Raw genomic sequence first — 24,030 nt, forward strand, 5'->3', positions numbered from 1 at the left:
ACGCAAACATTTTTATGGATCACTGGCCAACCACCTATGATGACAGAATGTCTTCACTTCTCTCAATACTTTAAATACTAATTTAAGTACTAATTTAATTTTGCCATGCATCTGACGAAGTGGGAAGTGAATGGGAGAATCGAGGAGCCTGTGTGTGTGCGTGCATGTGCACGCACTCCCCAGACAGGAGGAGAGTCTGGCTGAGTTTGCTGTGAATCAAAGCTCTCTAAATAGAAGGTGGTCGGAAATTGGCACTGACAATGAAAGGCACGGGAGACTGCACCAGAAAGGGGATCCCGTTGATTTGTGAATCAAGAGGAGTTCCCAAGGCAAGGGGCCTGGGCAAGGACTTTGCCACAGCAGCTATAACATGAGTGTATATAACTAGTAAGAAAGGAAATATTAACAAAACGAAACAGACAGATTAAGCACTTCAACTTATCATGTTAGTTTACCAAAATTCATTTTAAATAAAGTAAAATCAATTTATGTCCAAAACAAAAGGTTTTAATATTGTTTGTCTTTGACGGGGGGGGAGGGGGGGAACTTGTTTTTGGGTAGGGAGGCTACTGGCCCACAGAAAAATCAGTTATCAGTTGGGAGCCACACAAAGGTTAGAAGCAAAATCTAACCCCCCCGCCCCCAAAGCCAAAAAAACACCCAACCCTCACTGATGTAGCCCCCAACTGAGACACCTCTCGCTCTCCTTGTGCTCCAGCCCCATGGGATTAGGGGGAGGATGGGAAGGGAGGATAGAAATCCAGGGCTTCCCACAGGCAAGATTAACAAGTCCTCACTGTATGGTATCCTTACAACTTCTACAACTCTCTCTCGTCTTCCCCTCTCCCATAGTCATTTCAATTCATAAAGTGAAAGAGAAATAAGAGTTTTTTCTGTTTTTTTGGTTGTTTTTTTTTAACTTTGAGTGAATAATACCAAACATACCGGCAGAGGAAGCTATTACTGTGAAAAGTTGGCTTAGCAATTGAAGAAATTCTGTTTCAAAGTGCCTGGTGAATGATTCCCACCAATTCAGGGGATTGGCTTTGTTCAGAAATCATCAGTAAACATTTACTAATGATATGGTTTTGCTCTAGCCCTGAAACTTATTATAACCAGCATCACTGAGGAGTGATTTTGAGATGCCCACACCATGGCGGCAGCAGCATTTTCAGAAGTTAGGGATCTACCTTTATATCGGGGGTCGAGAATGTTCACAAGAAAACAAGGTGGAGTTAGTCCTTGCTCCATTTGCTGCTTTATTGCCCACAGTTTAACTTTTTAGTGAAGCATTTCTTTCTTCACTGTCTCTTGAAATGCCTGTGCATTCAGTTGGTGCATTGCTGGATTTTGACAGCATTAGTAACGCAGCAACAATTTCTCTGAAGTTTAAGGCAATGGATAATAGTTTTCAATACTGAGCATATCCTCTATATTCCTCTCTAATCCAATGTTAGATACTTTGGATGAGATACATCTATCTATTTAATGGTGCCTTTCTTCACTAAGTTTTATGAGAATGGGCCAATTTTTAATAAATTGTTCAATACCACCAATTACAGAGTTCCACTGAAGATCTTGAAGGAAAGTTAGTTCAGTGAAGCTAAGGCAAATAGTTGTTGTTATAGAAGTATTCTGTGACTTCAACATATCCTTTTCTTCCTGGAGAAGACGTACTTAAGTCTTTGGATAAAATATGCATTAAATAGATACTGTAGACATATATTATTAAGGGGTATCCTTCCATTTCTTTTAAGTATCTTCTTTGCCATATTTGCAGAATTATCTGGGACAAAACTGCACATATAACAGTTAAACTATGAACAAAAATGTATTAGTTTTCATGGCCACTTCTTTTCTCTTCTGTGGGCATCTCCTGATGTAGTTGTTTCTGAAAGAGATGCAACCCCATCTTCTGTTGTCACACAGGCATGTATTATTACTAGATCATTGTGTACATTCTCTATCAGAGAAGCGAAAGCAGCCAGAGAGGGAGGGAGTAGGCAAGGATAGCGAGCAGAGGGTGAAGCCCCTTAGTAAGTACAGAATTAAACAGTCCTATCCAGCCTATGTCTTTCTTTACATGTATGACTTTCAGCTTCCTAAGGAACAAAACCTGAAAGCCCAGTTAGGCTGGACAGACTAGAGCCAATAATTCATTTTTATGAGACTGTAAACATAGGTTTAGCATGTTTGTTATGAGATTTAATTGTAACTTTTTTTAAAATAGGAGATGTAACATTTAAAAAAATTGTAGAGTTGTTGATTTTTATTCCCACTGGTTTACTAATCCACCTCAACTGATGTTAGTTGGGGAGGCAGCCTTGTGAAGAGAGATTTTGACCACTCTAACAGCAGTCGACAGTTGTTAAAATATCTTTGCCCTGTCTCTGAGTTCTACTACTAGTTTCTACCTCCTGTGAAGATGCAAAAAAGGTGGTAGTACAACGGATGATATTTCATTGACAGTGATTTAATTTTGAACTGCTCCATTTCGATTTCTTCTTCCACTAGATGCTCAGTCTTTGATGGTGAACACAGTATAAAAAAGCCTGAGGAATTACATGGCAACTGTATACTTATTAGTCTCAAAGTGCAGTTAGGTTTGGTGGAAGTAACAACATTTCATCAGCCTCTGTGATAACTTGAGTGGTTCTGGAACAGCGCGCTGCTTTTTTTGTCTCCCTGACTGATTAGCCCCCTAAAGCAATTTTTTTATCTATACCCTCAGAGACAATTAAGGAAGAAACTGGATTCCATATACATATATATAACAAAGAAACCATCCTTGTGTCTTGGATACTAGCTACTGGTCATGCACTGAACCTCACTTTCTGATGATAGGCAGCTCTTCTCATGTGGTAAAATCCTGTCTAATTTCCCTCTTAGTCCATTTTTCTTTTTCTGGAATTTCTGCTGTCTGTATAAAGGCAGGCCTGAGCCCATAACTGCAATGTTTTCCCTTCTCCAGTAGTTATTTAGCTCTGAGAGACATAAAGGGCCAGAGTCCCAGGGGCCTATGAGGGTGCATTAGCTGGAGTGAGCATCTGGGGTGGATGAAAAGTGATGGTCTAGGAGGCTGGTTAGTTAAAATTCCATTACACTTTGTGTAAGTAAACTATGTTCTGGGCCTGTCGTCATGCCTCCCAGAATAGCCCTCACACAGGAACTAGACACATTTCTGAACAGAAACTATGGAGTGCCTTATTAAGATATGGCCATTTTCATTTTGGAAAACATTTGTATGTAGTTTCACTTCAGAGGTGTCTCTGAAAGGGTGGTGTTGAGGAATGAATATTGTGACACTACTAAAATAATATTAGGCAATTTAGGAAGGAACAGGTTTTCATTTCCATGTAATCTGTGATGACTTTTAAAGCTAAATGAGATGGATGCTGATAAGTTCTGAGTGCAGTTATATTCTGTTATGAATGTTGGTATAAGTGTTTTGTCCCTTTTTTCTTGAGTAGTGTTCCCTCCAAATATGTCCTTTCTTGTTAATATATGGAGATATACCTATCTCATAGGATTGGAAGTTCATTGAGTCCAGTTCCATGACCTCGCAGTGGGACCAAGTACCATCCCTGACAGACTTGCCTAAATGGTCCCTTCAAGGATTGAACTTGTAACCCTGTGTTTAGCAGGCTAATGCTCAAACCACTCAGCTATACCTGTTCTGTTATGATACGTCATCCTGTTAGATTCTTCAATAATTAAGTATTGCAGAATATGTCTGTTAAGAAAATGTAGAGATATCCAACACACAGGAAAATTCAGCTGTTCAAACCCTGTTTTCTATTGATCACTATACACTAGAAGGAATGCTGCATTTGGTGAGCAGCCAAGAGATTTTTAAACACTGGAAGGCTGCTTTGTGCTGTGCTGTGCTGTGCTGTGCCTTGTAATTGTATTTGAAAGGTCTATTATAAACATGGATTATAATAGGTTGTCAGTTTGTGTCAACACATTAGTTACCAAAGACATTCAGAAACCATACTACAGACCATCAGCATGAAGTCTGGATTATGTTGGAAAAGGTGCCCATTTGAACGAAATTGATTTTGGAAATCATCCTAGATAAGCTGGTGCAAGTCTGTTATGTAGACTTACATAAAATGGTTTAATCCTCACATATATTGGTTTAGTTTTAATTCAGTGCAAGCTCACGTGATTTAAGCAAGAGTTAAATAGGTTTAAGTTGTTTCTGCATGAGGATTTTGCACCAATTTAACTAAATTTGTTCCAAATCCACCTGGTACCCTCTTTTTTTGTATATGTAAACCCTAAGAGGTTTACATATACCACTGAATAAAACCACTGATGCTGGTGATAGGTTCAGTTGGTCATATGCTAGGAGAGAGTAGGATTGTGTCCAAAGTTACCATCCCACACTGAAATAAGACCTAACCGCATACATGTCCTCATGAATCTGATAAGAAAATAGTCCTTGTCTCTTCCTACATCACTTCCAACAGAGGCTTTATTCAATGTGATTAAAATAAATCACGATGCCTGATGCCTTGAATTCGACTGAGAGGACAGTTGTCTTTGGCCTTGTCTACACTGTCCCCTGCCACCAATCTAATTTACATGACTTTAGTTACACAGATAGTATAGCTGAAGTTGATGTTTTTGCTGCAGCATTTTGTATGTGATGAGGTTGGTGGGGGCTGCTCTCCCATCTATGCTGACTTATCTTTTTGTCCTGGTAGAGTACCGGCATCAATGGGAATGTGCTCAAAGATAGATTTATTGTATCTAAGCAGACATGATAAATTGATGACTGGTGGATCGGTTGTTGCAGCATTGATCCTCTGTGTAGTGGAGACAAGCCCTTTGTGTTTACTTTTAAATGAATGGCAAACATTGGTTGTATCCTACATTTATCTATCTTGATGGTCCCCCTTTTCTGCAGTGTAAAATAAACATGTATACAAACTTACTTTTCCGTGTTTTTTCCTTCCCCAGAGTCTCGCTGTGATAAAGAGTTGGACACACTTAGTGGCTATGCTATGTGCCTTCCTAACCTCACCAGGCTCCAGACCTATCATTTTGTGGAACATCGACCAATCCTTTGTGTAGAGATCAAGGTGAATTTGTTAAATATGGGGAAAAAATTGCTCCTTCTGTGTTCATTTTTTATTTTTAAAAGTATATACAAAATTGTGCTTGTACTAGGTATCACAATAATCTTTGCCATGTGTAAATGCTAGCTTCACAAGTGTGAAATCTTTTAAACAAATGTGAAAGTAATTCCTTATGGAACTACAGGGCCACATTTCTGAGATGCATTTGTCTTTCAAAAATGAGTAAAGGTTATATTTAGTATCCAGTGCTTTTTAAGGATGACGTTTCCCCTAGTAAAAGGTGCATGTAACTGGATATACTTTGCCATAAAGGCTTGTAGTTTTGCAGCACTATGCAGCTCAAAAAGTTACTATGAAGTAACTTGCAAAGGAAGAAAATGTTTTTTTTTCCATTATGCCAAAAATGGCGCATGCCATTGGTGGTTCCTGGTTGGTAAACTGGGGCTAAGGTAGGCTTTCTGCCTGCCCCGACCTAACTCTGCTCCCAGAAGAGGCCAAAAAGCCCTTGGGGATGGGGGGTGTATGGCTCTGCACACTTCTTCTCTTTGCTGGCACTGCTCCCTTATCTCCCATTTGGCCACAGTTCCCTTGTCCTGGCCAATGGACATCACCAGTAGAAATTGAAATTGCAACTGTTACATGTTCACATGCGTGGGGTGGGAAGGGGAGGGAGGGCAGGCAGGAGCCAGCACATGGGGGGCGCAGATTTAAAAGCCAGCTCCCCATATGTGCTGGCTCCTACTTGCCCTTACTCCCCCTCATGCTGCTGCCTCTGTCGGAGACAGCAGAGCTAGGGGGCAGGTGGCTCCATGGGAGCTGGTGTGCATGGGGAGCTAGCTTAAAGCCGGCTCCCTACATTCACCAGCTTTCACCCTCCCTACTCTCCACCAGATGCAAAGGGTGGGGATGGGGAGCTGCATGTAACTGTTAGGATTAACTGATGAGCCCAGGCTCATGGGTTGATTGTGTAAATGATTACACACACATTCATGTCCCTACCAATGTTATCTGTGGTCCAGCATCCCTGTGGGTTCTCCCAGGCTGGAGTAATCATGGGGAAAAGCCAGGCCCATGCTCAGGATCTCCTCTTTTGCCCTCCCTGAGCTTCTGGAGCACTGCAAATAGCTCCTGGCTCCCAGCTGAGGAGCTCTATAGTCATCCTGCCTTTCCCTCAATAATAGAGGGAGAAAAATTATCATGAAACCTTGTTAGTAGATATTGCCTGCTCTCTCTTTAAAGTCCTTTGATTAGCTATATGAGGGAAAGGAATGAAATCTGTATAATATATATAAAAGTACTTGTAAATAAAACGATTAAAAAGCATTTTAAATGTTTATTTTTTGCAGCCGAAATGTGGCTTCATCCCTTTCTCTAGCCATGTTTCGCAGGAGATTAAGCACAAGGTGTGTCGTTATTGCATGCATCAGCATCTAAAGGTAAAGCCTTCAATATTCAGCCTGCTTTTTCTCTTCCTGATAATGCACTTTTATGGTAAACATGCAACCAGTATTCTGCCTGTTGAAATATGTGCATGTGTTGCTTATTTCCCTGAGGTGTTTAAAGAGGCAGGTATTTATGTCACTTAGTTGCTGGGTGTGAGCATGAGTGGGAGTATGAATGTATAGCTGGAGATGTAGAAACTTTCGGGAATTTGAAGACAAACAAGTGTAATAGTAATCTCAGCTTTGACAGTTTCAGTTAACACGTCAGTTTACCAGACTGACAAATGAAGTTTCAAGTACTTCTTATTAAACCTGGTCCAGGAAGTCATGTAATATCCGCTGCTGTCTGAAGAGCTCTGTGTTATCTTGAAAGTTTTTCTCTCTCTCTCTCCAGCCAGAGTTGTTCCAATAAAACATATTTCTGCCACAGTGTGAAACAACACTGAAATCGTTTACTTGACCACTATTATGTGCATCACGAACTAACAGTACAGTTTGTGCCCAGAAAGAGCATTACTCTTAATATGTGAGATTCGCCCTGTTAGCGTTGTCATGGAATCTAACTGATTTTCAGTGGAGTATAAATAAATATGAAAATAAGGTAGCAGAAATAGTAAGTCAACAGGGTTTAAATATTTGGAGGCTCCTTAAGACAAAACTAATGTGTGTTTCATAAACCCATTATTGTACTGACTGAGAGCAACCACAAGTGAATAGTCATAGCAATATGTGTTTACAACAGGTAGCAAATGGAAAATGGAAGAGATTGAGCAAATACTGTCCCCTGGATCTCTTCTCAGGGTAAGAAAATATTACTTGAATTGCAGCTTGCTGATCGTCTGTCTAGGTAGTTGCCTTAAATTAGGCTAAATTCTTATCTTAAGTTATGGGGAATGAGTGCTGACAAATATTTTGTAATGTATAGCAACAATATTTGTGCTAGTCCTACATCTTTGTTTTTCCACGTCCCAGAATTTGACGCAGTTACTTTTAATTATTGTATGTGATCTCGATTACAAAACATGACTTTGCAGAACTTGGATATTATTCAGATTTGTTTGCTCTCTTATGGCATTGTTGGAAGCCATAAGCTAAAAGTAAGTTACATGGCATCTCAGCCCATCATCAGCAAAACACCTTATCTTATACAGGTGGTTGTCCTTAACAAGTTAAGTAAGCCAACATAAACAAAACAGACAATTTAATGGCAACTTTGTCTAATTGAGTTATGATGCGTCTATGAAGAAGCTGATGGAGCCTCATGCTGATGTGATCCATGGGTTTATGGGCCCATTGTCTAGGATTAAAGCAAAACAATGAAAGCATATCACACTTACTACATTAGCAAGGTTGTTTTGGTACCAATCTGTCTCTTATCTGGTGCGGTCCCTTGGAATGTGGTTGCCAGGGTGACCGTGCCGTTCCCAGGGTCATTCTAACTCCTGCTAACAGCCTGTTCTGTTAGGTTTACAGGCCTGTCTCAGACTTTAGGGCTGAATAGGGGGTCTTAGCAAAATACCATGGACTGCCTCAGTTTCTCTTACAGCATCTTTCTTTACACTAGCTTCTTCTAGAACATGGGTTCTCAAACTGGGGAGCATGCCCCCTGGGGGGTGCATGAAGAAATTCCAGGGGAGGGTGCGAGGCGACCCAGTTCCCCCCCCCCCCCCATCAAGTTTTGCTGCCCTGCTTAGTTCCTTTTTTTTTCCTTAAGTTTTTTTTGGGGGTGGGGGTTTTTCAAAAATCAGAAGGGGGGGGCGTGATGCTGAAAAGTTTGGGAAACACTGACCTAGAATAATGATATGTTTAGGAAATATTCAGTGTGAGTGAAGGCATATGGTTGGCTTTTTGGCATACCAGTGCTATTGTAAGAGTAAAATAATGAGAAGAGCAAGTTGTTAAAATATTACATGTTTTTTTTCTCTAGAAATAAACAGAGAATGCACTTTGCCTTGAGAAGCTTATTACAGGAGGCACAGAACAATTTAAAAATATTTAAGGTAAGATTGGCTGTAATTGCTTGCATGTTGTTATACTGTCTTGTAAGTTATTGTGACTGTTTAACTTAATATCTGAATATTCAAACCCCTACTTGATATTTAGCTGCGGATTTTCCCCATTCCCACTTTCTAATTACAATATGGGAAAGATGTATATAGATTTGAAATTATAAAAGCTGAATCAGTAACCCTCTTAACTTTTGTTGGCAAAAGTCTTTAAGACATAATGAGACTGATGGGCCTGTATTGCAGCATAATAATACCATAACTACAGCATAAATAATTGGGGTTTTCTTTTAATATAAGGTGTTTTTTCAAAATGTTGCAGTGTTGAGTGCTCATTGAAGGGTATATTTTTGCATGTAGTTTCAAAACCCATGTGGAATATGTTGTACACCATTTACTTAAGAGCATAGGCACATTTCTTCTCCTTAGAGGAAGTAAAATGTTACTTCATTGCCCGCAACTGATGCAGTAAGAACATATAGCAATAACATGAACACTACTTGTAGACCAGTGTTTCCCAATTAGTGCTCCGGGGAACCCTGGGAATCCGCGAAGCAAAAGGAAGGATTCCGCGAAGATCTGGCACTCCCCTGGCCCCTGTTTAAGAGCCAGAACCATGGCAAGGGTTTTTTTTTTTTTTTGCTTAACAAAACGCAGCACGGGCTTCTTTTTTTTTTTTTTTTTTTTTTTTTTTAAAGGCAACTCTAGGGGTTCTGTGGCCAAATAAAATTGGGAAACACTGCTGTAGACTGAGATCATGTGTATGTGTGTTAATTCTAGAAAACAAGCTCTCTCCCTGTGTCTTAGACATTTCCTATGAAAAACAAAGTAGCTCTCCAATCTAAGATACTACTGCAACTGAATGATTTCAGCTGTATTGAATTGTTGGTATTTTGATTTTTAAAAGTAGTGGTAATGGTGGGAATGAAACCCCTTAGTGCCACTCTACCTAAATTGTTCTGGGTCTGATCCAAAGTTTGTTAAAGTCAATGTAGTTTTTTTGTCAGCACCTTAAACAAAACAGAAAAAAGTCTAATAGTCTACTTATGGTTTACGGTTAAACCTAGGTGACTTTATTGGGGGAAGAGTGTTCTGTGTATCTTATATTTAGGGTTTGAATAATTTAAAACTTTCCTATTTTTAAACTTTACATGTCCAGTACATTTTCTTTCTGGAAAGTTGGTTCAGCAATTGTGCCTTGACTAATATCTGAGAACCTTTTGAGACAACTTATACCAATGTGCAGTATTGCATTTGTGACCAAGGATAAACAAGGGTCTAATTGGTGCAGTTGTTCAATCATTTTAATTCATTCTTGTGAGATGTACACTTTTAACCAGCATCTTTGTTACATGATCAGACTCTCCTTATATTCACTGAATCATGCCTCTTCCATTGTTAAATCTTATACTTACTGAGTTCATAGGCATATTGGACTTTCTGAAATGCATAACTGTTTCTTTACCCAATTACAGAATGGTGAACTAATTTATGGCTGTAAGGATGATCAGGACTCTCTCTCTGACTGGAATGAACTTGCTCGTCACTTAAAACCATTCTTCTTTCCTGCAAATGGGATGGTCAGTGGACCACATTGTACAAGGACGATTATTAAAGAACTAATCCATGTAATAACAATGACTCTACTTACTAGTACTGATGCCTGCTGGGCAGGTAACATGAAGACACTTCCTATTTCTCAAGGAAGGAACTACTGTGAAGCAAGTGCTTTCAGAAAGGAGCTGGTAAGAAATGGTAAGAATTATTTTACAGTAATTAAATATATTCTAGTACAATCCAGGATACATAATACACTGATTCAGGTAACTATTTTTTATTTGTTACTTAGGGTGAGAGTTGAAGAAACGAGACTGCGAGCTTTACTTGTTTAAACACAAGAAAGTGGGCTGAATAGCTGTTGCTCTTACATTCACTGTTTGATTTTGGCTGAATTTACATGAGAATTAATACTTGTTAATATTGCATCTAATCCTGATGAAACTCCTCTCATCGGTGAAAGCATTTGGAAGCTGTCATGGAGAAAACTGGGGAAAAAAATGCTCCAATTGATCACCATAGCATGTCTGAAAACACTGTAGAGTAGCTTGCCTTTGTCTGTAGGCTAGTTGCTATTTTAAATTAGTTTAGTTTGGATTAACTTTGGGTTTTTTTGGCATGAGATGAGCATTTAAGAGGAAAAAGGGTGAGAGAGAAATTGTGATTTGGGATGGGGCAGAACTTCCTCACTACTCTAGTCTTGCAAAGTTCAGCTGGTCTGTATGACATTGCTGCTTGTTGGGACACAATTTCTGTAGCATAGCTCTGTGTGATCACGGAACCATATCTAAACAGTAATTGACTTTTAGTAGATGCACTTGATCCTAACATTTCAGAGACTGTCTTACTTACCCATATTACTGTTTTGACTTAGATTTTTCTTTATATTAATCCCCTGAACTAAATTGCTTGAAAAAGCATGTATTTTTTTTAAAGTCAATGTACAGTTTTTCTACAGTGAATAACAGATGCACCAAATCTAGCATACTACATGACTTGATGTGCTAGAGATTGGCGTGTAAATCAGAGTCTGAGTCTTCTGGGGAATATTTTCAAAGACACAAAGAGGAGATGGGTGCTGAACTTCCCCTGTGGCTTTGAATATCTACAATATTGTAGGACAGAGCTTGGAAATGTGTGATGAAGATTTTTGTTGATTTGTCTTTTTTCTCCCTTTGAACATTTTGTCATGCAAAAAAGAAAATCTGATTCTCCTTTAAGTGGTGTCCCTGTGAGTGTTCCACTTGGGTCTTGGTGCGTCCTTGCACCGGCGATCTGAGATTTTTGTCTAGCAGTGGCTTCCTGCGTCCGCATGTGCAGGTGTCGTCTCACACTGATTTTGTCCATTAGCTGCATGTGCAGTGTGGGTTCCCCTCAGTTCCTTTTCTGCCGTCCTCAGCGAAAGACATTTGCAGCCAGTGCTTTCTTTTCTGATTGCAAAAATAGAAATAGTATAGTTAGTTTATAGTTCATTATTAGTTGTAGTCAGTTTATAGTTAGTGTTCATTAGTAGTTCTTACAAAAAACACACACCCATTTTTTCCCCTCTGCTTTCTCCAAGTTTCTCAACCCTACCAGTCCTTCCTTCAAAATGCCAAACTCCCCTGGTTTTAAGAAATGGGATTCGTGCTGAGACTTGATGCCCACATCTGACGGGCATGCTTTGTGCATAAAATGTGTCAGTGAAGGCCATGTAGTTCAGAAGTGCCCATGCTGCTAGAACATAATGGCCAGAGCCAGAAAGGACAGAGAAATGAGACTGAAGAACCTCCTATGGGAGAAATTCCTTCAATCACTGGAATCTCAGTCTACTGAACCCGCCAAGTCTTTAACTCAGTGAAAAAGGGCTAATTCATCACCTCGAGGGTTTCCCATGTGTCCCGAGTCTCTCCAGCATGGTCTTTACCATTCACATCCATGCTGCCCATTTGCCAGTGCTGTCTACCTCTGGCACAGCGCAGAAGCACAAAATGGTACCTACAAAGAGGGCTGAGTTGGAACCGAAGGGGAAGTCCAGCTCCTCCTCACTGACCAGTACTGCTCCTCGCCTGGCACCAACAAACTCAGGCATGCCACCAGCACTGGTGCTGATGGACACCTTGGCACCGAGCCAACACTCTGGTTCCCATCAGTTGGAATCTAAGCATACCCTGGCGCTGGAGCCAAAGAAGATTTCTCATAAAATAGCTGACACCCAGCACAGAGTACCGCAGCCATGCACACTATTTCTTCTGGTGCCGAGTAACTCTTCACCTCTGCATTCTTCCAGAATCCTCAGCCTAGTCCGTACCAACAACCCGTGGAACATGTATCTTCTTCACCTACACCATCTTAACTGGGCATGGCACTGGTCAGGAAAGCAGGTTCTCTTTGCAGCACTCCTCACCAACGGGCTTAGCTACTTCCTGGTGTTCCTTACGGCACCAAACACCACTCTTCCCTGTGCATTAGCCATGGTTTAATCATCCCTGGCCTTATCCACCACAGGTATTCCAACCCCAATGGCCCCCTTGGGAGCCATGGAGCTAATACTGCTCCCATTCCTTGTACCATCACCGATCACGTGAGATGGCGGTATCAGCACCAGCGCATACTGTGATGCGTTCTCTGGCTACCACTGCACACTCCTCAGTATCTCATCCTCCACATTCACTTTCTGTAGCAACCCAGGCTGAGCCAATGGATGACAATGACATCTTATCTCACTCTGAGACAGTTCCTTCCCAGTGCCACAGTCTTCGTCTTCTCCAGATGAGGCTGTCTTTCCCTCATCCTCTCTTCCTCCAGACAACATGAAGCAGTTTCAGGACTTGTTTAAATGAGTAGCTCGGTTCCAGGATATTGCACTGCAGGGAGTACCAGAAAACCAACACAGATTACTGAAGATACTTTAACCAGTGACATCATCCAAAGTAGCATTACCAATCAATGAAGCCATTATGGAGCCATCAGAGGCATTCTGGCAAACACCAGCCTCTATCCCTCCCACAAATCGCAGCACAGGCAGAAAATACTTCAACCCAGCTAAAGGCATGGATTTTCTTTTTCTGCACACCTAACCAAATTCATTGATTGTGAACTCAGTCAATCATGGATCTAGACAACCTGGCTACGTCTACACTGGCATGATTTTACGAAAATGCTTTTAACGGAAAACTTTTCCGTTAAAAGCATTTTCGGAAAAGCACATCTAGATTGGCAGGATGCTTTTCTGCGAAAGCACTTTTTGCGGAAAAGTGTCCGTGGCCAATCTAGACGCGCTTTTCCGCAAAAAAGCCCCGATCGCCATTTTCGCAACGGGGGCTTTTTTGTGGAACACAGTACTGTGCTGTCTACACTGGCCCTTTTGCGCAAAAGTCTTTCGGAAAAAGACTTTTGCCTGAACGGGAGCAGCATAGTATTTCCGGAAAAGCACTGACGATCTTACATGAGATCGTCAGTGCTTTTCCGGAAATTCAAGCGGCCAGTGTAGACAGCTGGCAAGTTTTTCCGGAAAAGCGGCTGATTTTCCGGAAAAACTTGCCAGTCTAGATACAGCCCCCCAGTATAAGTCCACGCCACAGGACAAGGAGCACAAGAGGTTAAACATTTTTGGCGGAAAAGTTAATTCCTCTGCCACCATGCGAAGCCGGCATGGAGCCCAGCGCCGAAGAAGGTCCGCACCGACATGCACCGCCCGGTACTTCGGCACCTGACCGGCCCTCGGCACCGTCACCTCCACCATTATCGGGCCCAATCCCGGCACCGCCTACGTCGCACCGTACAACACCGACCGGGAGGCACGAATGGCACCTACCTACGGCCCAGAGCCGCACGTCCTTGGCACCGCCTTCTCCAGGATCTTCTATTCATTCAGTGAGGTCCCGCCGCTCTTCAGTCATCTCTCAATCCCTCAGTGAGATTGGCACCGAATCATGGAGCAGATTCTCCTCGCAGCGTTCTAGCCCGGAGCATAGACCTCCCTCTTGGCAGCCTGCGGTGGTTCAGTACGCATATCCTCCTCCTCCACACCCATATGCCCAGCAATATGCTTACCCACCACCGCCATACGCCACCCTATGGCAACCCTGGGAGTGGCATTCGAAAAAGGGCCACTATCGGGCACCTTCGACCATTTCTAGGCAGCCTCCTCCTGACATGTCTGCCGCCACACTTTCTGCCACCGAGCCAAACTCTCCAGCCCCCTCGGAAGCACATGTCTCTCTCTCTCTCTCTCTGAGGGAGTGACTAGGTTACCGCTTGATATCTCGTCCTCATCTCCGGACGAAGCAATCACACCAGAAGCTGCACCATCTGGGGATGACATTAAGAAATTTCAAGACCTTTTCAAAAGAGTGGCTATAACTCAACAAAGGGATCTCCGGAAGGTACAGGAGAAACAATATTTCCTTCTCCACACGACAACTACAGCTACCTCCCAGATTAGCCCTCCCCATGGAGGGGCTATTATGGACCTGGCCAATAACATCTGGCAAACTCCAGCATCCATCACTCCAACAAATAAAAGCGTAGGTCGTAAATACTTTATTGCTCCTAAAAATATCGACTTCCTCTTTACGCACCCACCTCCGAATTCCCTGGTGGTGGATTCAGTTCGACACAAGGGCAAACAACCCAATCTCAAGTCCACCCCACAGGATAAGGACCATAAAAAGATGGACGTTATGGGGCATAAAGTCTATTCATCAGCCACACTACTCTTGAGAGTTGCGAATTACACAGCTATGCTCGCAGACTACAGTCACGCCAACGACTCGAAATTACAGGATCTGCTCCAACACCTACCTGAGTACAAGAGGCCAACATTGCTTAACGTCATGCAGGAGGGTCACAACATTGCTCGTACTGCCCTACAGTCTGCCATGGATGTAGCAGACACCGCAGCTCGCGTGACAGCCTCTGCGGTGGTCCTCCGCAGGGCATCCTGGCTACAGGCATCTGGCGTATCCCCTCATAGATATCTGTAGGGCAGTGACGTGGTTGTTACGCCACACTTTTGCACAACATTATGTTCTGCAGCAGGAACCCATACCTACCACTACTTCAGCCAATGCGGTCCTTGCCTCTTCCCACATTTGACTCCAAGACACACTACCATGAGCGGTGGGTACTGCTAACTGGTCACCTGAGTGGAGCTCCCACAGGGACACCACTCGAAGGAGAAGAATTAGTTACTCACCCTGTCCAGTAAGGATGGTTCTTTGAGATGTGCCCCCAGTTGGTGCTCCACTATCTTTCCTTCTTCCCCTCAACTTGGAGTCCGTTAGAGGATTGCCAGGCAGCACATGCAGCTAACGGATGAAAATAGTGCAAGACGGTAGCTGCGTATGCATGACACAGGAAGGCACTGCTAGGCAAAAATCTCCAATCGCCGGCGCAAGGATGCACTGAGACCTGAGTCTCTATAGGGACATAGGTCTTGAAGAACCGTTGTTACTGCACAAGGTGAGTAACTTCTTCCATCCCATAAGATTCACTGCATAGTCCAGCACTAGTTGTTATACACAATATATTAGTTAAAAATGTGAAATCTTTTATTATTGTAAATTTAAGACTCAGCCTGTAGCTTTTCCTTCAGCTACTCATGCTGGGGTCTCTTAGGTAAAACTGGTTACTCTTTTTCAAACTATTCAATTTGAAAATACTTTTTCTTCTAGGTAAAAATAAAATGGAGAGCTCTGGCTTACCAAGGGGCTGTCTCCTTTATAAAACCCTCCAGGCTCAGATGCTGGACATGCTGGATATTGAGGGACTTTATCCTTTGTACAATAGAGTTGAACAGTACTTGGAAGAGTTTCCTGAGGAGAGGTAAGATTTCCATGCTGACTTCTGTACTCAGCTTGGGAAGGTATAATGCGATATTTTGAATTGCAGACTGGAAAGTGTCCGTTCATAGCGATTTGTCTTCTGGTTTTGATACCAATTCAGAGTGTTCCAAAACTTGCCAGAAGGGATGACACCACTGGTTCACTTTGTAGCGTTATGCCTACAGAGGGAACACATATATAGAGCTACAGGAGAAGGCTGTAAAATACCAATGTGATGTATTATTACCTTCATAGCTGGCCTTGTAAAATTGCAGATGTTAGCGACCATTAAGATGTTTAGCTCCATTTAAAAAGAAGCATCAGCCTTCTTATTTACATCTGATAAGTACTTTTTTTTCTCTAAACACACTGCCTTTTAATTTCACCACTTGTTCTGATATGCGACTTGGTATTAAGTAGGCATGTGAACATAGAACCGTGTAAATGGTTAACCAATAAGCCTGGGTTTATCGGTTAACGTTCACGGTTACATGCAGGCTCCCGACCTGCTTCTGGGGAGCCAGCTGCCACTCTGGGAGTCAGTGGGTGTCAGGAGCCAGCTTAAAAGCTATTGATGCAGAAAGGAAGAGCCTAATTTTTTGTAGCATGGCTAGGTGTATAGACACAATACAGCACTGTACAATATCGATTCCATCTCCTGCTGTTCCGGAATCATCTTTGTATCTAGAGACCTATTACGTTGCCCTGAGCTTAATGCTTTTCATTTTAGCATCTGGATTAGGAGTGGGGAATCTTTTTTGGGTCGCGGGCCACTGACCCACAAAAACATCAGTTGGGGGCCACACACAAGTAAGATGCAAGATGACACTCCCCCCATTCTCCTTGCACATCAGAGCCTAGGGGGTCCCTGGCTAGATTTTGTGCTCCAGTAGATTTTGTGGGTGGCAGGGGGCTGGAGCGCCAACGCGGGCTCCCCAATGCTGAGCCTCAGGGGCTGGATCCAGGCAAGCTGGGGGCTGCATCTGGCCCCCAGGCCTGAGGTTCCCCACCCCTGGTCTAGATATTGAATTTCTAACTTGACCTTTCATGTAATTCTGCACAATCAAACTTGGGGGCAATTTTCTGGTTGATGTGACTGTCTTCCTGTCTAGATTTCTTTTAGGGAAGAGAACCAAGACCCAGTTCAGATTTGTAAAGGTACAATTCCTAACAGATCATTTAGGGAAGAGTTCAGAGAAAAGTAGTTGGCACCTACTGCTTATTAGTGAAATCCTAAAGGTTTGGGAATCCCCAGCAATGGAGGCAGGGTGGGTAAAATTTTTCATTAAAATAAATCAAATTTAGATGTTTTTATTTAAATTATTTTGTAATTAAATACATATTTATTAAAAGCTATTTAAAATTAAATTTGAAATCAAGAGCCTATAGTAAGTCTCCCGTTGTAATCTTCAATCTTGTGAAAATGAGATACTGTTACAAATGTTGGTTGAAAATTGAGTTGTGACAATAGAAATAACTTTTAATGCATGAGCTATGCATTTCTATACTCCAGTAGTTATAGTTTCTGTATTCACAAAAACAAGTCACAGATATCCTCATCCACATCCACCAGCAGATATAAAGCAGATATCAGCAAATTTGCAGGGTTCTAGATACAAATTTTGTACCCACATGCATAGCTGAAAAAAAGAGCTGCAGATTTGCAGGACTCTAGTTATAGCAAGTGTTCCAGATATTTACAAATTAATTACTTCAGTTAATTTAAGGCTGACATTTATGTTTTCCTGTAAATATGAGTAATAATATCAGTAGATCAGGATACATTGTTTACACAGCTTAGCCAAGAAAGTGATCGATTAATGAGACGAGAAAACAAGATCCTAGTCAATTTTTGATGGGGGGCTACTCCAAGATGTAGGAAAGTGGTTGAGGGTCGCGTTCTTCTATGATATCAATGGAGGAGGTGCGGAGTCCGGGGTGGAGATTGGGTGCAGTAGGGAGCTTGGGGTCAGGCAGGGGTTGTGGCGAGCCGAGATGTAAGCTTCCTGTCCTGGGCTGTGCGGCTTTCCCAGGAGTGGGGGCGGGACTCTCTCCACTGCACACCTTGTGGGCCATGTGGGTCAGTGCAAACCTTTCTGCCGACCACCATTTGTAAGGGAAACTCACCATTAACTAAGTTATTACTCCTGAGGCATTTTGCTAGGGCTGCAGAGAGGGAGAATGGTTTAATTGAAATTATGAAACAGATTAAGCATTTTAACTTTCTCATGTTAGTTTATCAAAGTTCATTTTAAAGAAAGTCAAATATTAAATTCTGTCCAACACAAAACGTTTCAGTGTTTTCGTTCTTTATGGCAGGGGTGGGAGCCTTTTTTGAATCAGGCCACTGACCCACAGAAAAATCAATTGGGGACCGCACAAGTGAGAAGCAGAAAGCTCCTAACCCTCATTGATGTGGCCCCCAGTGGAGACACCTCACTCTTCTGGTGCTCCAGACCCCACGGGGTGAGGGGAAAAGACAGGAGGACTGAGGTTCAGGGCTTCCCATAGGCCAGTTTTACTTTTCTGGGGTTCCAGCGTTAGTGGATTTTTGGACCTGCTTAGTTTCTGGGGTTGGAACAAAAATGAGGGGCTCAGTGTGCGGAGAGGGCTGCCAGTGAGTGGGACAGGGCTGCAAGATCTGGGTGGGAGGTGGGGTGTACACCACCCAGTGCCTCCCCTCCCACTGCAGCTGTTGGGAGAGGCATGTCCTGCCCCGCCTCTCAGCCAACCAGTGCCGGGCAGGGCGGGGTCTCCTCCTGGCCACAGAAGAGCAGTTCACTGCGTGGCGGGAGGGCTGCGTGGAGCCCAGCAGGCAGTATTAGAGGAGCTGTGACTTGGGTAGGAGGGCTCAGATGGCGGCTGGGAGGCAGCAGAGGACTAGGTGGGGGGAGGGGGAAGGCTCTGTGGGCTGGGCTAGTGCTGGGGGACTCTGGAGGTGGGGAAGCTCTATGAGGTGGGGGGCTCTGGGATGTCTGGGGGACAGGGCTAGTAGTGGGAGGGTTACAAGAGCAGAGCTGGCATTGGGAGGCTATGGAGATGGGGCTAATATTGGGGGCTGGCACTGGAGGAGGCTCTGGGGGGGTTGGGGGCAGTGGGGCTCTGGAAATGGGGCTGGCACTGGGGCATTTGGGATTGGAGGCTGGCACTGGTGAGTCTGAGGGCAGGAGGCTGGCACTGGGGGGCTGGGTGCAGGGGACTTGGGACAGTGGCTGGCATTGGTGGGTAGTGGGGGGCTTTGGGAGGGTCGAGGTTAGGGATCCCAATGGGGGGCTTTGGGGATGGGTTCAGGGGGCAGTGGAGGGATGTTTGGGGGCTGCTCTCACCGCCAGCTGGTTGTTCAGGACCAATCTGAGCCCTTTCTCCTTCCTCAAAGTGCCCCCTATGTGCAGGGGGTGGGGCTGGTACTGGGGGTTTGGCATGGGGTGGGGTCCTGTCATGGTGCAGGAGTCTCCTGGACAATATTATCCGCATCCTCCCTTCACAAACCCCTTTGTGGAGAAGGGGCAAGGCAGGGCTGGTGTGGCGTGGGGGTGGGATGGGGTGCAGCTCTGGGCAGCGGTTGGCACATGCTGCCCTTTGGCATGTAGGGCTCCATATAGAGAAAGGGTTCTGTGGGGCAGAGCTAAGAAAAGTGCCCCCCCTCATCATTGTATGTGATGCAGGATGCAGTTGGCTTCCTGGCTTCCCCTTGGGGAGCCCTTTGGGGAACCTGGTTGCCAGAGCCCCTGGGCAGGGGCCGAAATCCACCCTGCAGCCCCTGCTAGCCCAGTCCTGGGTTTCCTTCCGTTCCATTGAGCCCTTTCTAGCTGAAGATCCCCAGGACTGCCAAGGACTTGTGTTGTTCGTGTCCTTAAAGAGACAGGCAAGCACTTTCCAGCCCCCCACCGTGAACAGCTAGCTTTGCAGAGGGCCCACAGATCCCAAGAATGCAGGGACCAGGCCAGTGGCAGGTGCTTTGCAGTAACTGAAGCGCTCATTTCCTGGCACCCCCACAACAGCCCAGCATTGCCACCCAGCTTTCAGCTTTGGTGCTCTGGGTGTTGGGCTTGTGTTGATTGTGTTGATGTTGAGCAGACTGTGAGGGACTCCAAGAAGATCTCACCAAATTGAGTGATTGGGCAACAAAATGGCAAATGAAATTTAATGTGGATAAGTGTAAAGTAATGCACATCGGGAAAAATAACCCCAACTATATGTACAGTATGATGGGGGCTAATTTAGCTACGACAAATCAGGAAAGAGATCTTGGAGTTATCGTGGACAGTTCTCTGAAAACTTCCACACAGTGTGCAGCGGCGGTCAAAAAGGCAAATAGGATGTTAGGGATTATTAAGAAAGGGATAGAAAATAAGACCCAGAATATCTTACTGCCCCTGTATAAAACTATGGTACGCCCACATCTTGAATACTGTGTACAGATGTGGTCTCCTCACCTCAAAAAAGATATTTTGGTCTTGGAAAGGGTTCAGAAAAGGGCAACTAAAATGATTAGGGGTTTGGAACGAGTCCCATATGAGGAGAGGTTAAAGCGACTGGGACTTTTCAGTTTAGAGAAGAGGAGACTGAGGGGGGATATGATAGAGGTCTATAAAATCATGAGTGGTGTGGAGAGGGCTGATAAAGAAAAGTTATTTATTAGTTCCCTAAATAGAAGAACTAGAGGACACCAAATTAAATTAATGGGTAGCAGGTTTAAAACTAATAAAGTTCTTCTTCACGCAGCGTGTAGTCAACCTGTGGAACTCCTTGCCAGAGGAGGCTGTGAAGGCTAGGACTATAATAGAGTTTAAAGAGAAGCTAGATAATTTAATGGAGGTTAGATCCATAAAAGGCTATTAGCCAGGGGATAAAATGGTGTCCTTGGCCTCTGTTTGTCAGAGGCTGGAGAGGGATGGCAGGAGACAAATCGCTTGATCATTGTCTTTGGTCCACCCTCTCTGGGGCACCTGGTGCTGGCCACTGTCGGTAGACAGGCTACTGGGCTAGATGGACCTTTGGTCTGACCCAGTACGGCCGTTCTTATCTTCTTATGATACCGTTTGCAGGCCTGAGTGTCCTCTCCTAGTTTCACGTCTGCATGCTGCTCTTTTGTTGAACTTGCAAACGCTCACGTGGAAGAATGCAGGCTGGGGGGGTCGGCCCCTGCTGGCAGTAGTGGGGCTTTGCAGCCACCAGGCCCCCATGGCCAAAGTGGGCAAAGTCTAGAAACTGCCCTAAATGACCCAGGCGTGGGGGGGGGGGGAGGGAGAGGAAGCATCTGTGCTCTCTGACAATTGTGCTAAATCTTTCTGCTGCTTTGAATCCGCTAACTTCTTGGAGGCTTCTCTTTATACAAGGCTGGGCTAGCAGGGGCTGTGGGTCAGGCATATAAGGGGCACTGGCAGAGCTGGGGGGAGCCCAGGGCTGGTAGAGCAGCGGCTGTGGGTTGGGAGTGAGGCACCAGCAGAGCTGAGGCGAGCCCAGGACTATCATGAGCTATGAAAGCTATAAAGCCGCCATGAACGGCTGGCTTCAGCTTCGGCAGCCGCCTGCCATGTAACAAATTATGAATATGTGAATATGCAAATAAAATGTTACCAGTCCTCCAAAATGGGTTTGCCAGTCTGCGGTATAAAAAAGTTGGGAACCACTGCCTTAAAATGTATCACGGGGGTAGCCGTGTTAGTCTGAATCTGCAAGAACAACAAGAAGCCCTGTGGCGCCTTATAGACTAACAGATTTATTGGAGCATAAGCTATTATAGGCAAAGACATGTATCTGACAAAGAGGGTCTTTGCCCACGAAAGCTTATGCTCCAATAAATCTGTCAGTCTATAAGGTGCCACAGGACTCCTTGTTGTTCTTGCCTTAAAATGGTGACTTCCTTGTGTAATTTAGACACTAACCACAAGAGGGTTCTAGAGCTTCATTTGCCAAAAGTCTCTGGGTAGCTTCTTATACACTGAAATCTGAAATATTACAGGAATGGTGATCAACTTTAATATTGAGTCCTGTTAACAAATAACTGACAATTAATTTAAGTTGTCTACCTTTTCAAAAAGTTGATCTTGCATATTTTTTGAAGTATGCATACATTAAGCATTCCATTTCTACCTTCCTGTTTTTTGTCCTCTTTAGAAGTACATTACAGGTAGATGGACCTTACAATGAAGCATTTTATGAGAAACTTCTCGACCTTTCAACTGAAGACGATGGAACAGAAGCATTTGCTTTGACGAAGGTACCTTTCTTCAGCATGGGTGCTAAAGCTTTATTCTATATTTTATATAGAATTAGGCTTGGCAAAATCATTTTTTTAAAAATTGTTTTGGTGATTTTTTTTTAAAGCATTTAAAAATCTGTTAACTTCCACAGTTCATGCTACTATTTTAATTTTAATAAAGGAGTTAACTGTTCATAAATTCCTTACTCCTTTTTAAATCAGACTGTAGATTTAAGTGCATAGCTATTTCATATTAGTTGAAGAAAGTGTTTTTAAAGAAAGTTTCTTGGTGTTGGCCAATAATATATACTCATGCAAAGTAGTGTGTGTGAAGAGTGACCCTTTTGTAACATGTAGTGTAGAAAAAATGTTATAGTGAATATGCCTCAGACTTTTCAATGTAATGAGACCAGTATAATCTCCTCAACTCAATTCATTCTTAAATATACTTTGGCTTTGTCTCTGTGACTGAGTCCAGAAATACTCCTATTATAGAGATGACTCATCCTGTTTTTGCCTTGTGTATAGGTTCAGCAGTACAGAGTTGCAATGACAGCTAAAGACTGCTCCATCATGATTTCCCTTTCACCTTGTCTACAGGATGAGTGGTAAGGACAGCCAAAGGAAAAACACTTTCTATAGTTGATTTCAGTACAATAAACTTTAGGATGTTTTACTGTTGCTCAGCTGAGAATGGGAACACTAATCATGAAGCATTTTATGAGAAACTTCTGATAGTGGCTACTGGCCTCCCCCCCCCAGGGAATATAGACTAGTCCTCTAACCGATAAAACTTCATGAGGTTATTCGACTATTCAATTAACCAATATTTAACATCCCTACTATGCAGTGCTATGACAGTTAGTTTGGAGGCTGAAATCCATTTCAAAGGCCTCATGTTGATGATATACCTTTAAGGATAAACAAGAATTACCTCAGTCATCATGACAAAAGACTTATGGTCTTATTCTGTGTCTTTGCATAGCTTTTGACATCCTTCTGAATATTAAGATGTATTCAGTTTCTTCTTAGAGTATTGGACAGAAGACATACTTGGTAGTGGCTGTATTTGTCTCGTATGTAGGAAAGTTGCTTTTGAAAACAGCCAATTTTAAAAGGTTGAGTGGCTGATCTAAAGCATAGCTACTTTGTTTTTTGCTCTTGTTTTGTCAAAAGTGGTCATTCATGAACAGGTGAAACTTTTGTTGCAACTCTGCAGCTTTAATAACTTAGTGTTCATGTGACTCTTCCGCAACACAACCCTAATCATCCCTTCAGTGAAGTCAAAGCTAATTTTCCATGTGGATTTGTGCTACTTTGGAGGTGAACGCTGAAGAAGATAATCTCTTCTCTACCGTATATACTCGAGTATAAGCCGACCCGAATATAAGCCGAGGCACCTAATTTTACCACAAAGAACTGGGAAAAAATATTGACTCGAGTATAAGCCTAGGGTAGGAAATGAGGCAGCTACTGGTAAATGTAAAAAATGAAGATAGATACCAATAAAATTACATGAATATCTCCCTCCCCTTTAAACCAACCTAGAAACATACATTTAAAGTGGTGGAAACACCCTATTCCAGGGGTTATGCTCCTCTTGTAAGACTCAGAAAGGTATGTTGATACAGAGCTTCTAAGGTAATGAAAGAGGACAGTGGGTCTTGGAGAAAAAGGCAATTGAGGGCTTATGAAGAGGAAAAAAGCACATTCAGGTTGTGCCGGGAAGCACACATTTATGAAAGAAAAGAGGACTGATGTTCAAGGAAGTGCAGAGTAATCAATGGGAAAGATCGAGTGTCCGTGGGTATAGAAATAGAAATTTGCAACTATAGCAGGACATGAGTTTGCCTAAGATACATGCGGAGCTTCCCAAGACTCAGCCAGTGAGAATTCAGGGTGTCTCCCCCACCCCATCATCAGCTA

The 24,030-nt window shown here is 43.2% G+C and overlaps 1 protein-coding gene across 3 annotated transcripts in view; it reads left to right on the forward strand.

Annotated features, from left to right (window-relative positions):
* Positions 1 to 24,030, forward strand: part of IPPK (inositol-pentakisphosphate 2-kinase) — an 88,441-nt gene that overhangs the window by 59,311 nt on the left and 5,100 nt on the right. For all 3 annotated transcript variants that reach the window (XM_075939712.2, XM_075939711.2, XM_089781095.1), the window contains 8 exons: positions 4,969 to 5,090; positions 6,434 to 6,523; positions 7,272 to 7,330; positions 8,457 to 8,529; positions 10,011 to 10,290; positions 15,750 to 15,900; positions 22,020 to 22,122; positions 22,633 to 22,712. In XM_075939712.2, the coding sequence (XP_075795827.1) occupies positions 4,969 to 5,090; positions 6,434 to 6,523; positions 7,272 to 7,330; positions 8,457 to 8,529; positions 10,011 to 10,290; positions 15,750 to 15,900; positions 22,020 to 22,122; positions 22,633 to 22,712 (958 nt within the window). The remainder of the gene's footprint in view (positions 1 to 4,968; positions 5,091 to 6,433; positions 6,524 to 7,271; positions 7,331 to 8,456; positions 8,530 to 10,010; positions 10,291 to 15,749; positions 15,901 to 22,019; positions 22,123 to 22,632; positions 22,713 to 24,030) is intronic.

Source organism: Pelodiscus sinensis, chromosome 11 (genome assembly GCF_052426305.1).
Source record: "Pelodiscus sinensis isolate ZL-2025 chromosome 11, ASM5242630v1, whole genome shotgun sequence".
Taxonomy (NCBI): domain Eukaryota; kingdom Metazoa; phylum Chordata; order Testudines; family Trionychidae; genus Pelodiscus; species Pelodiscus sinensis.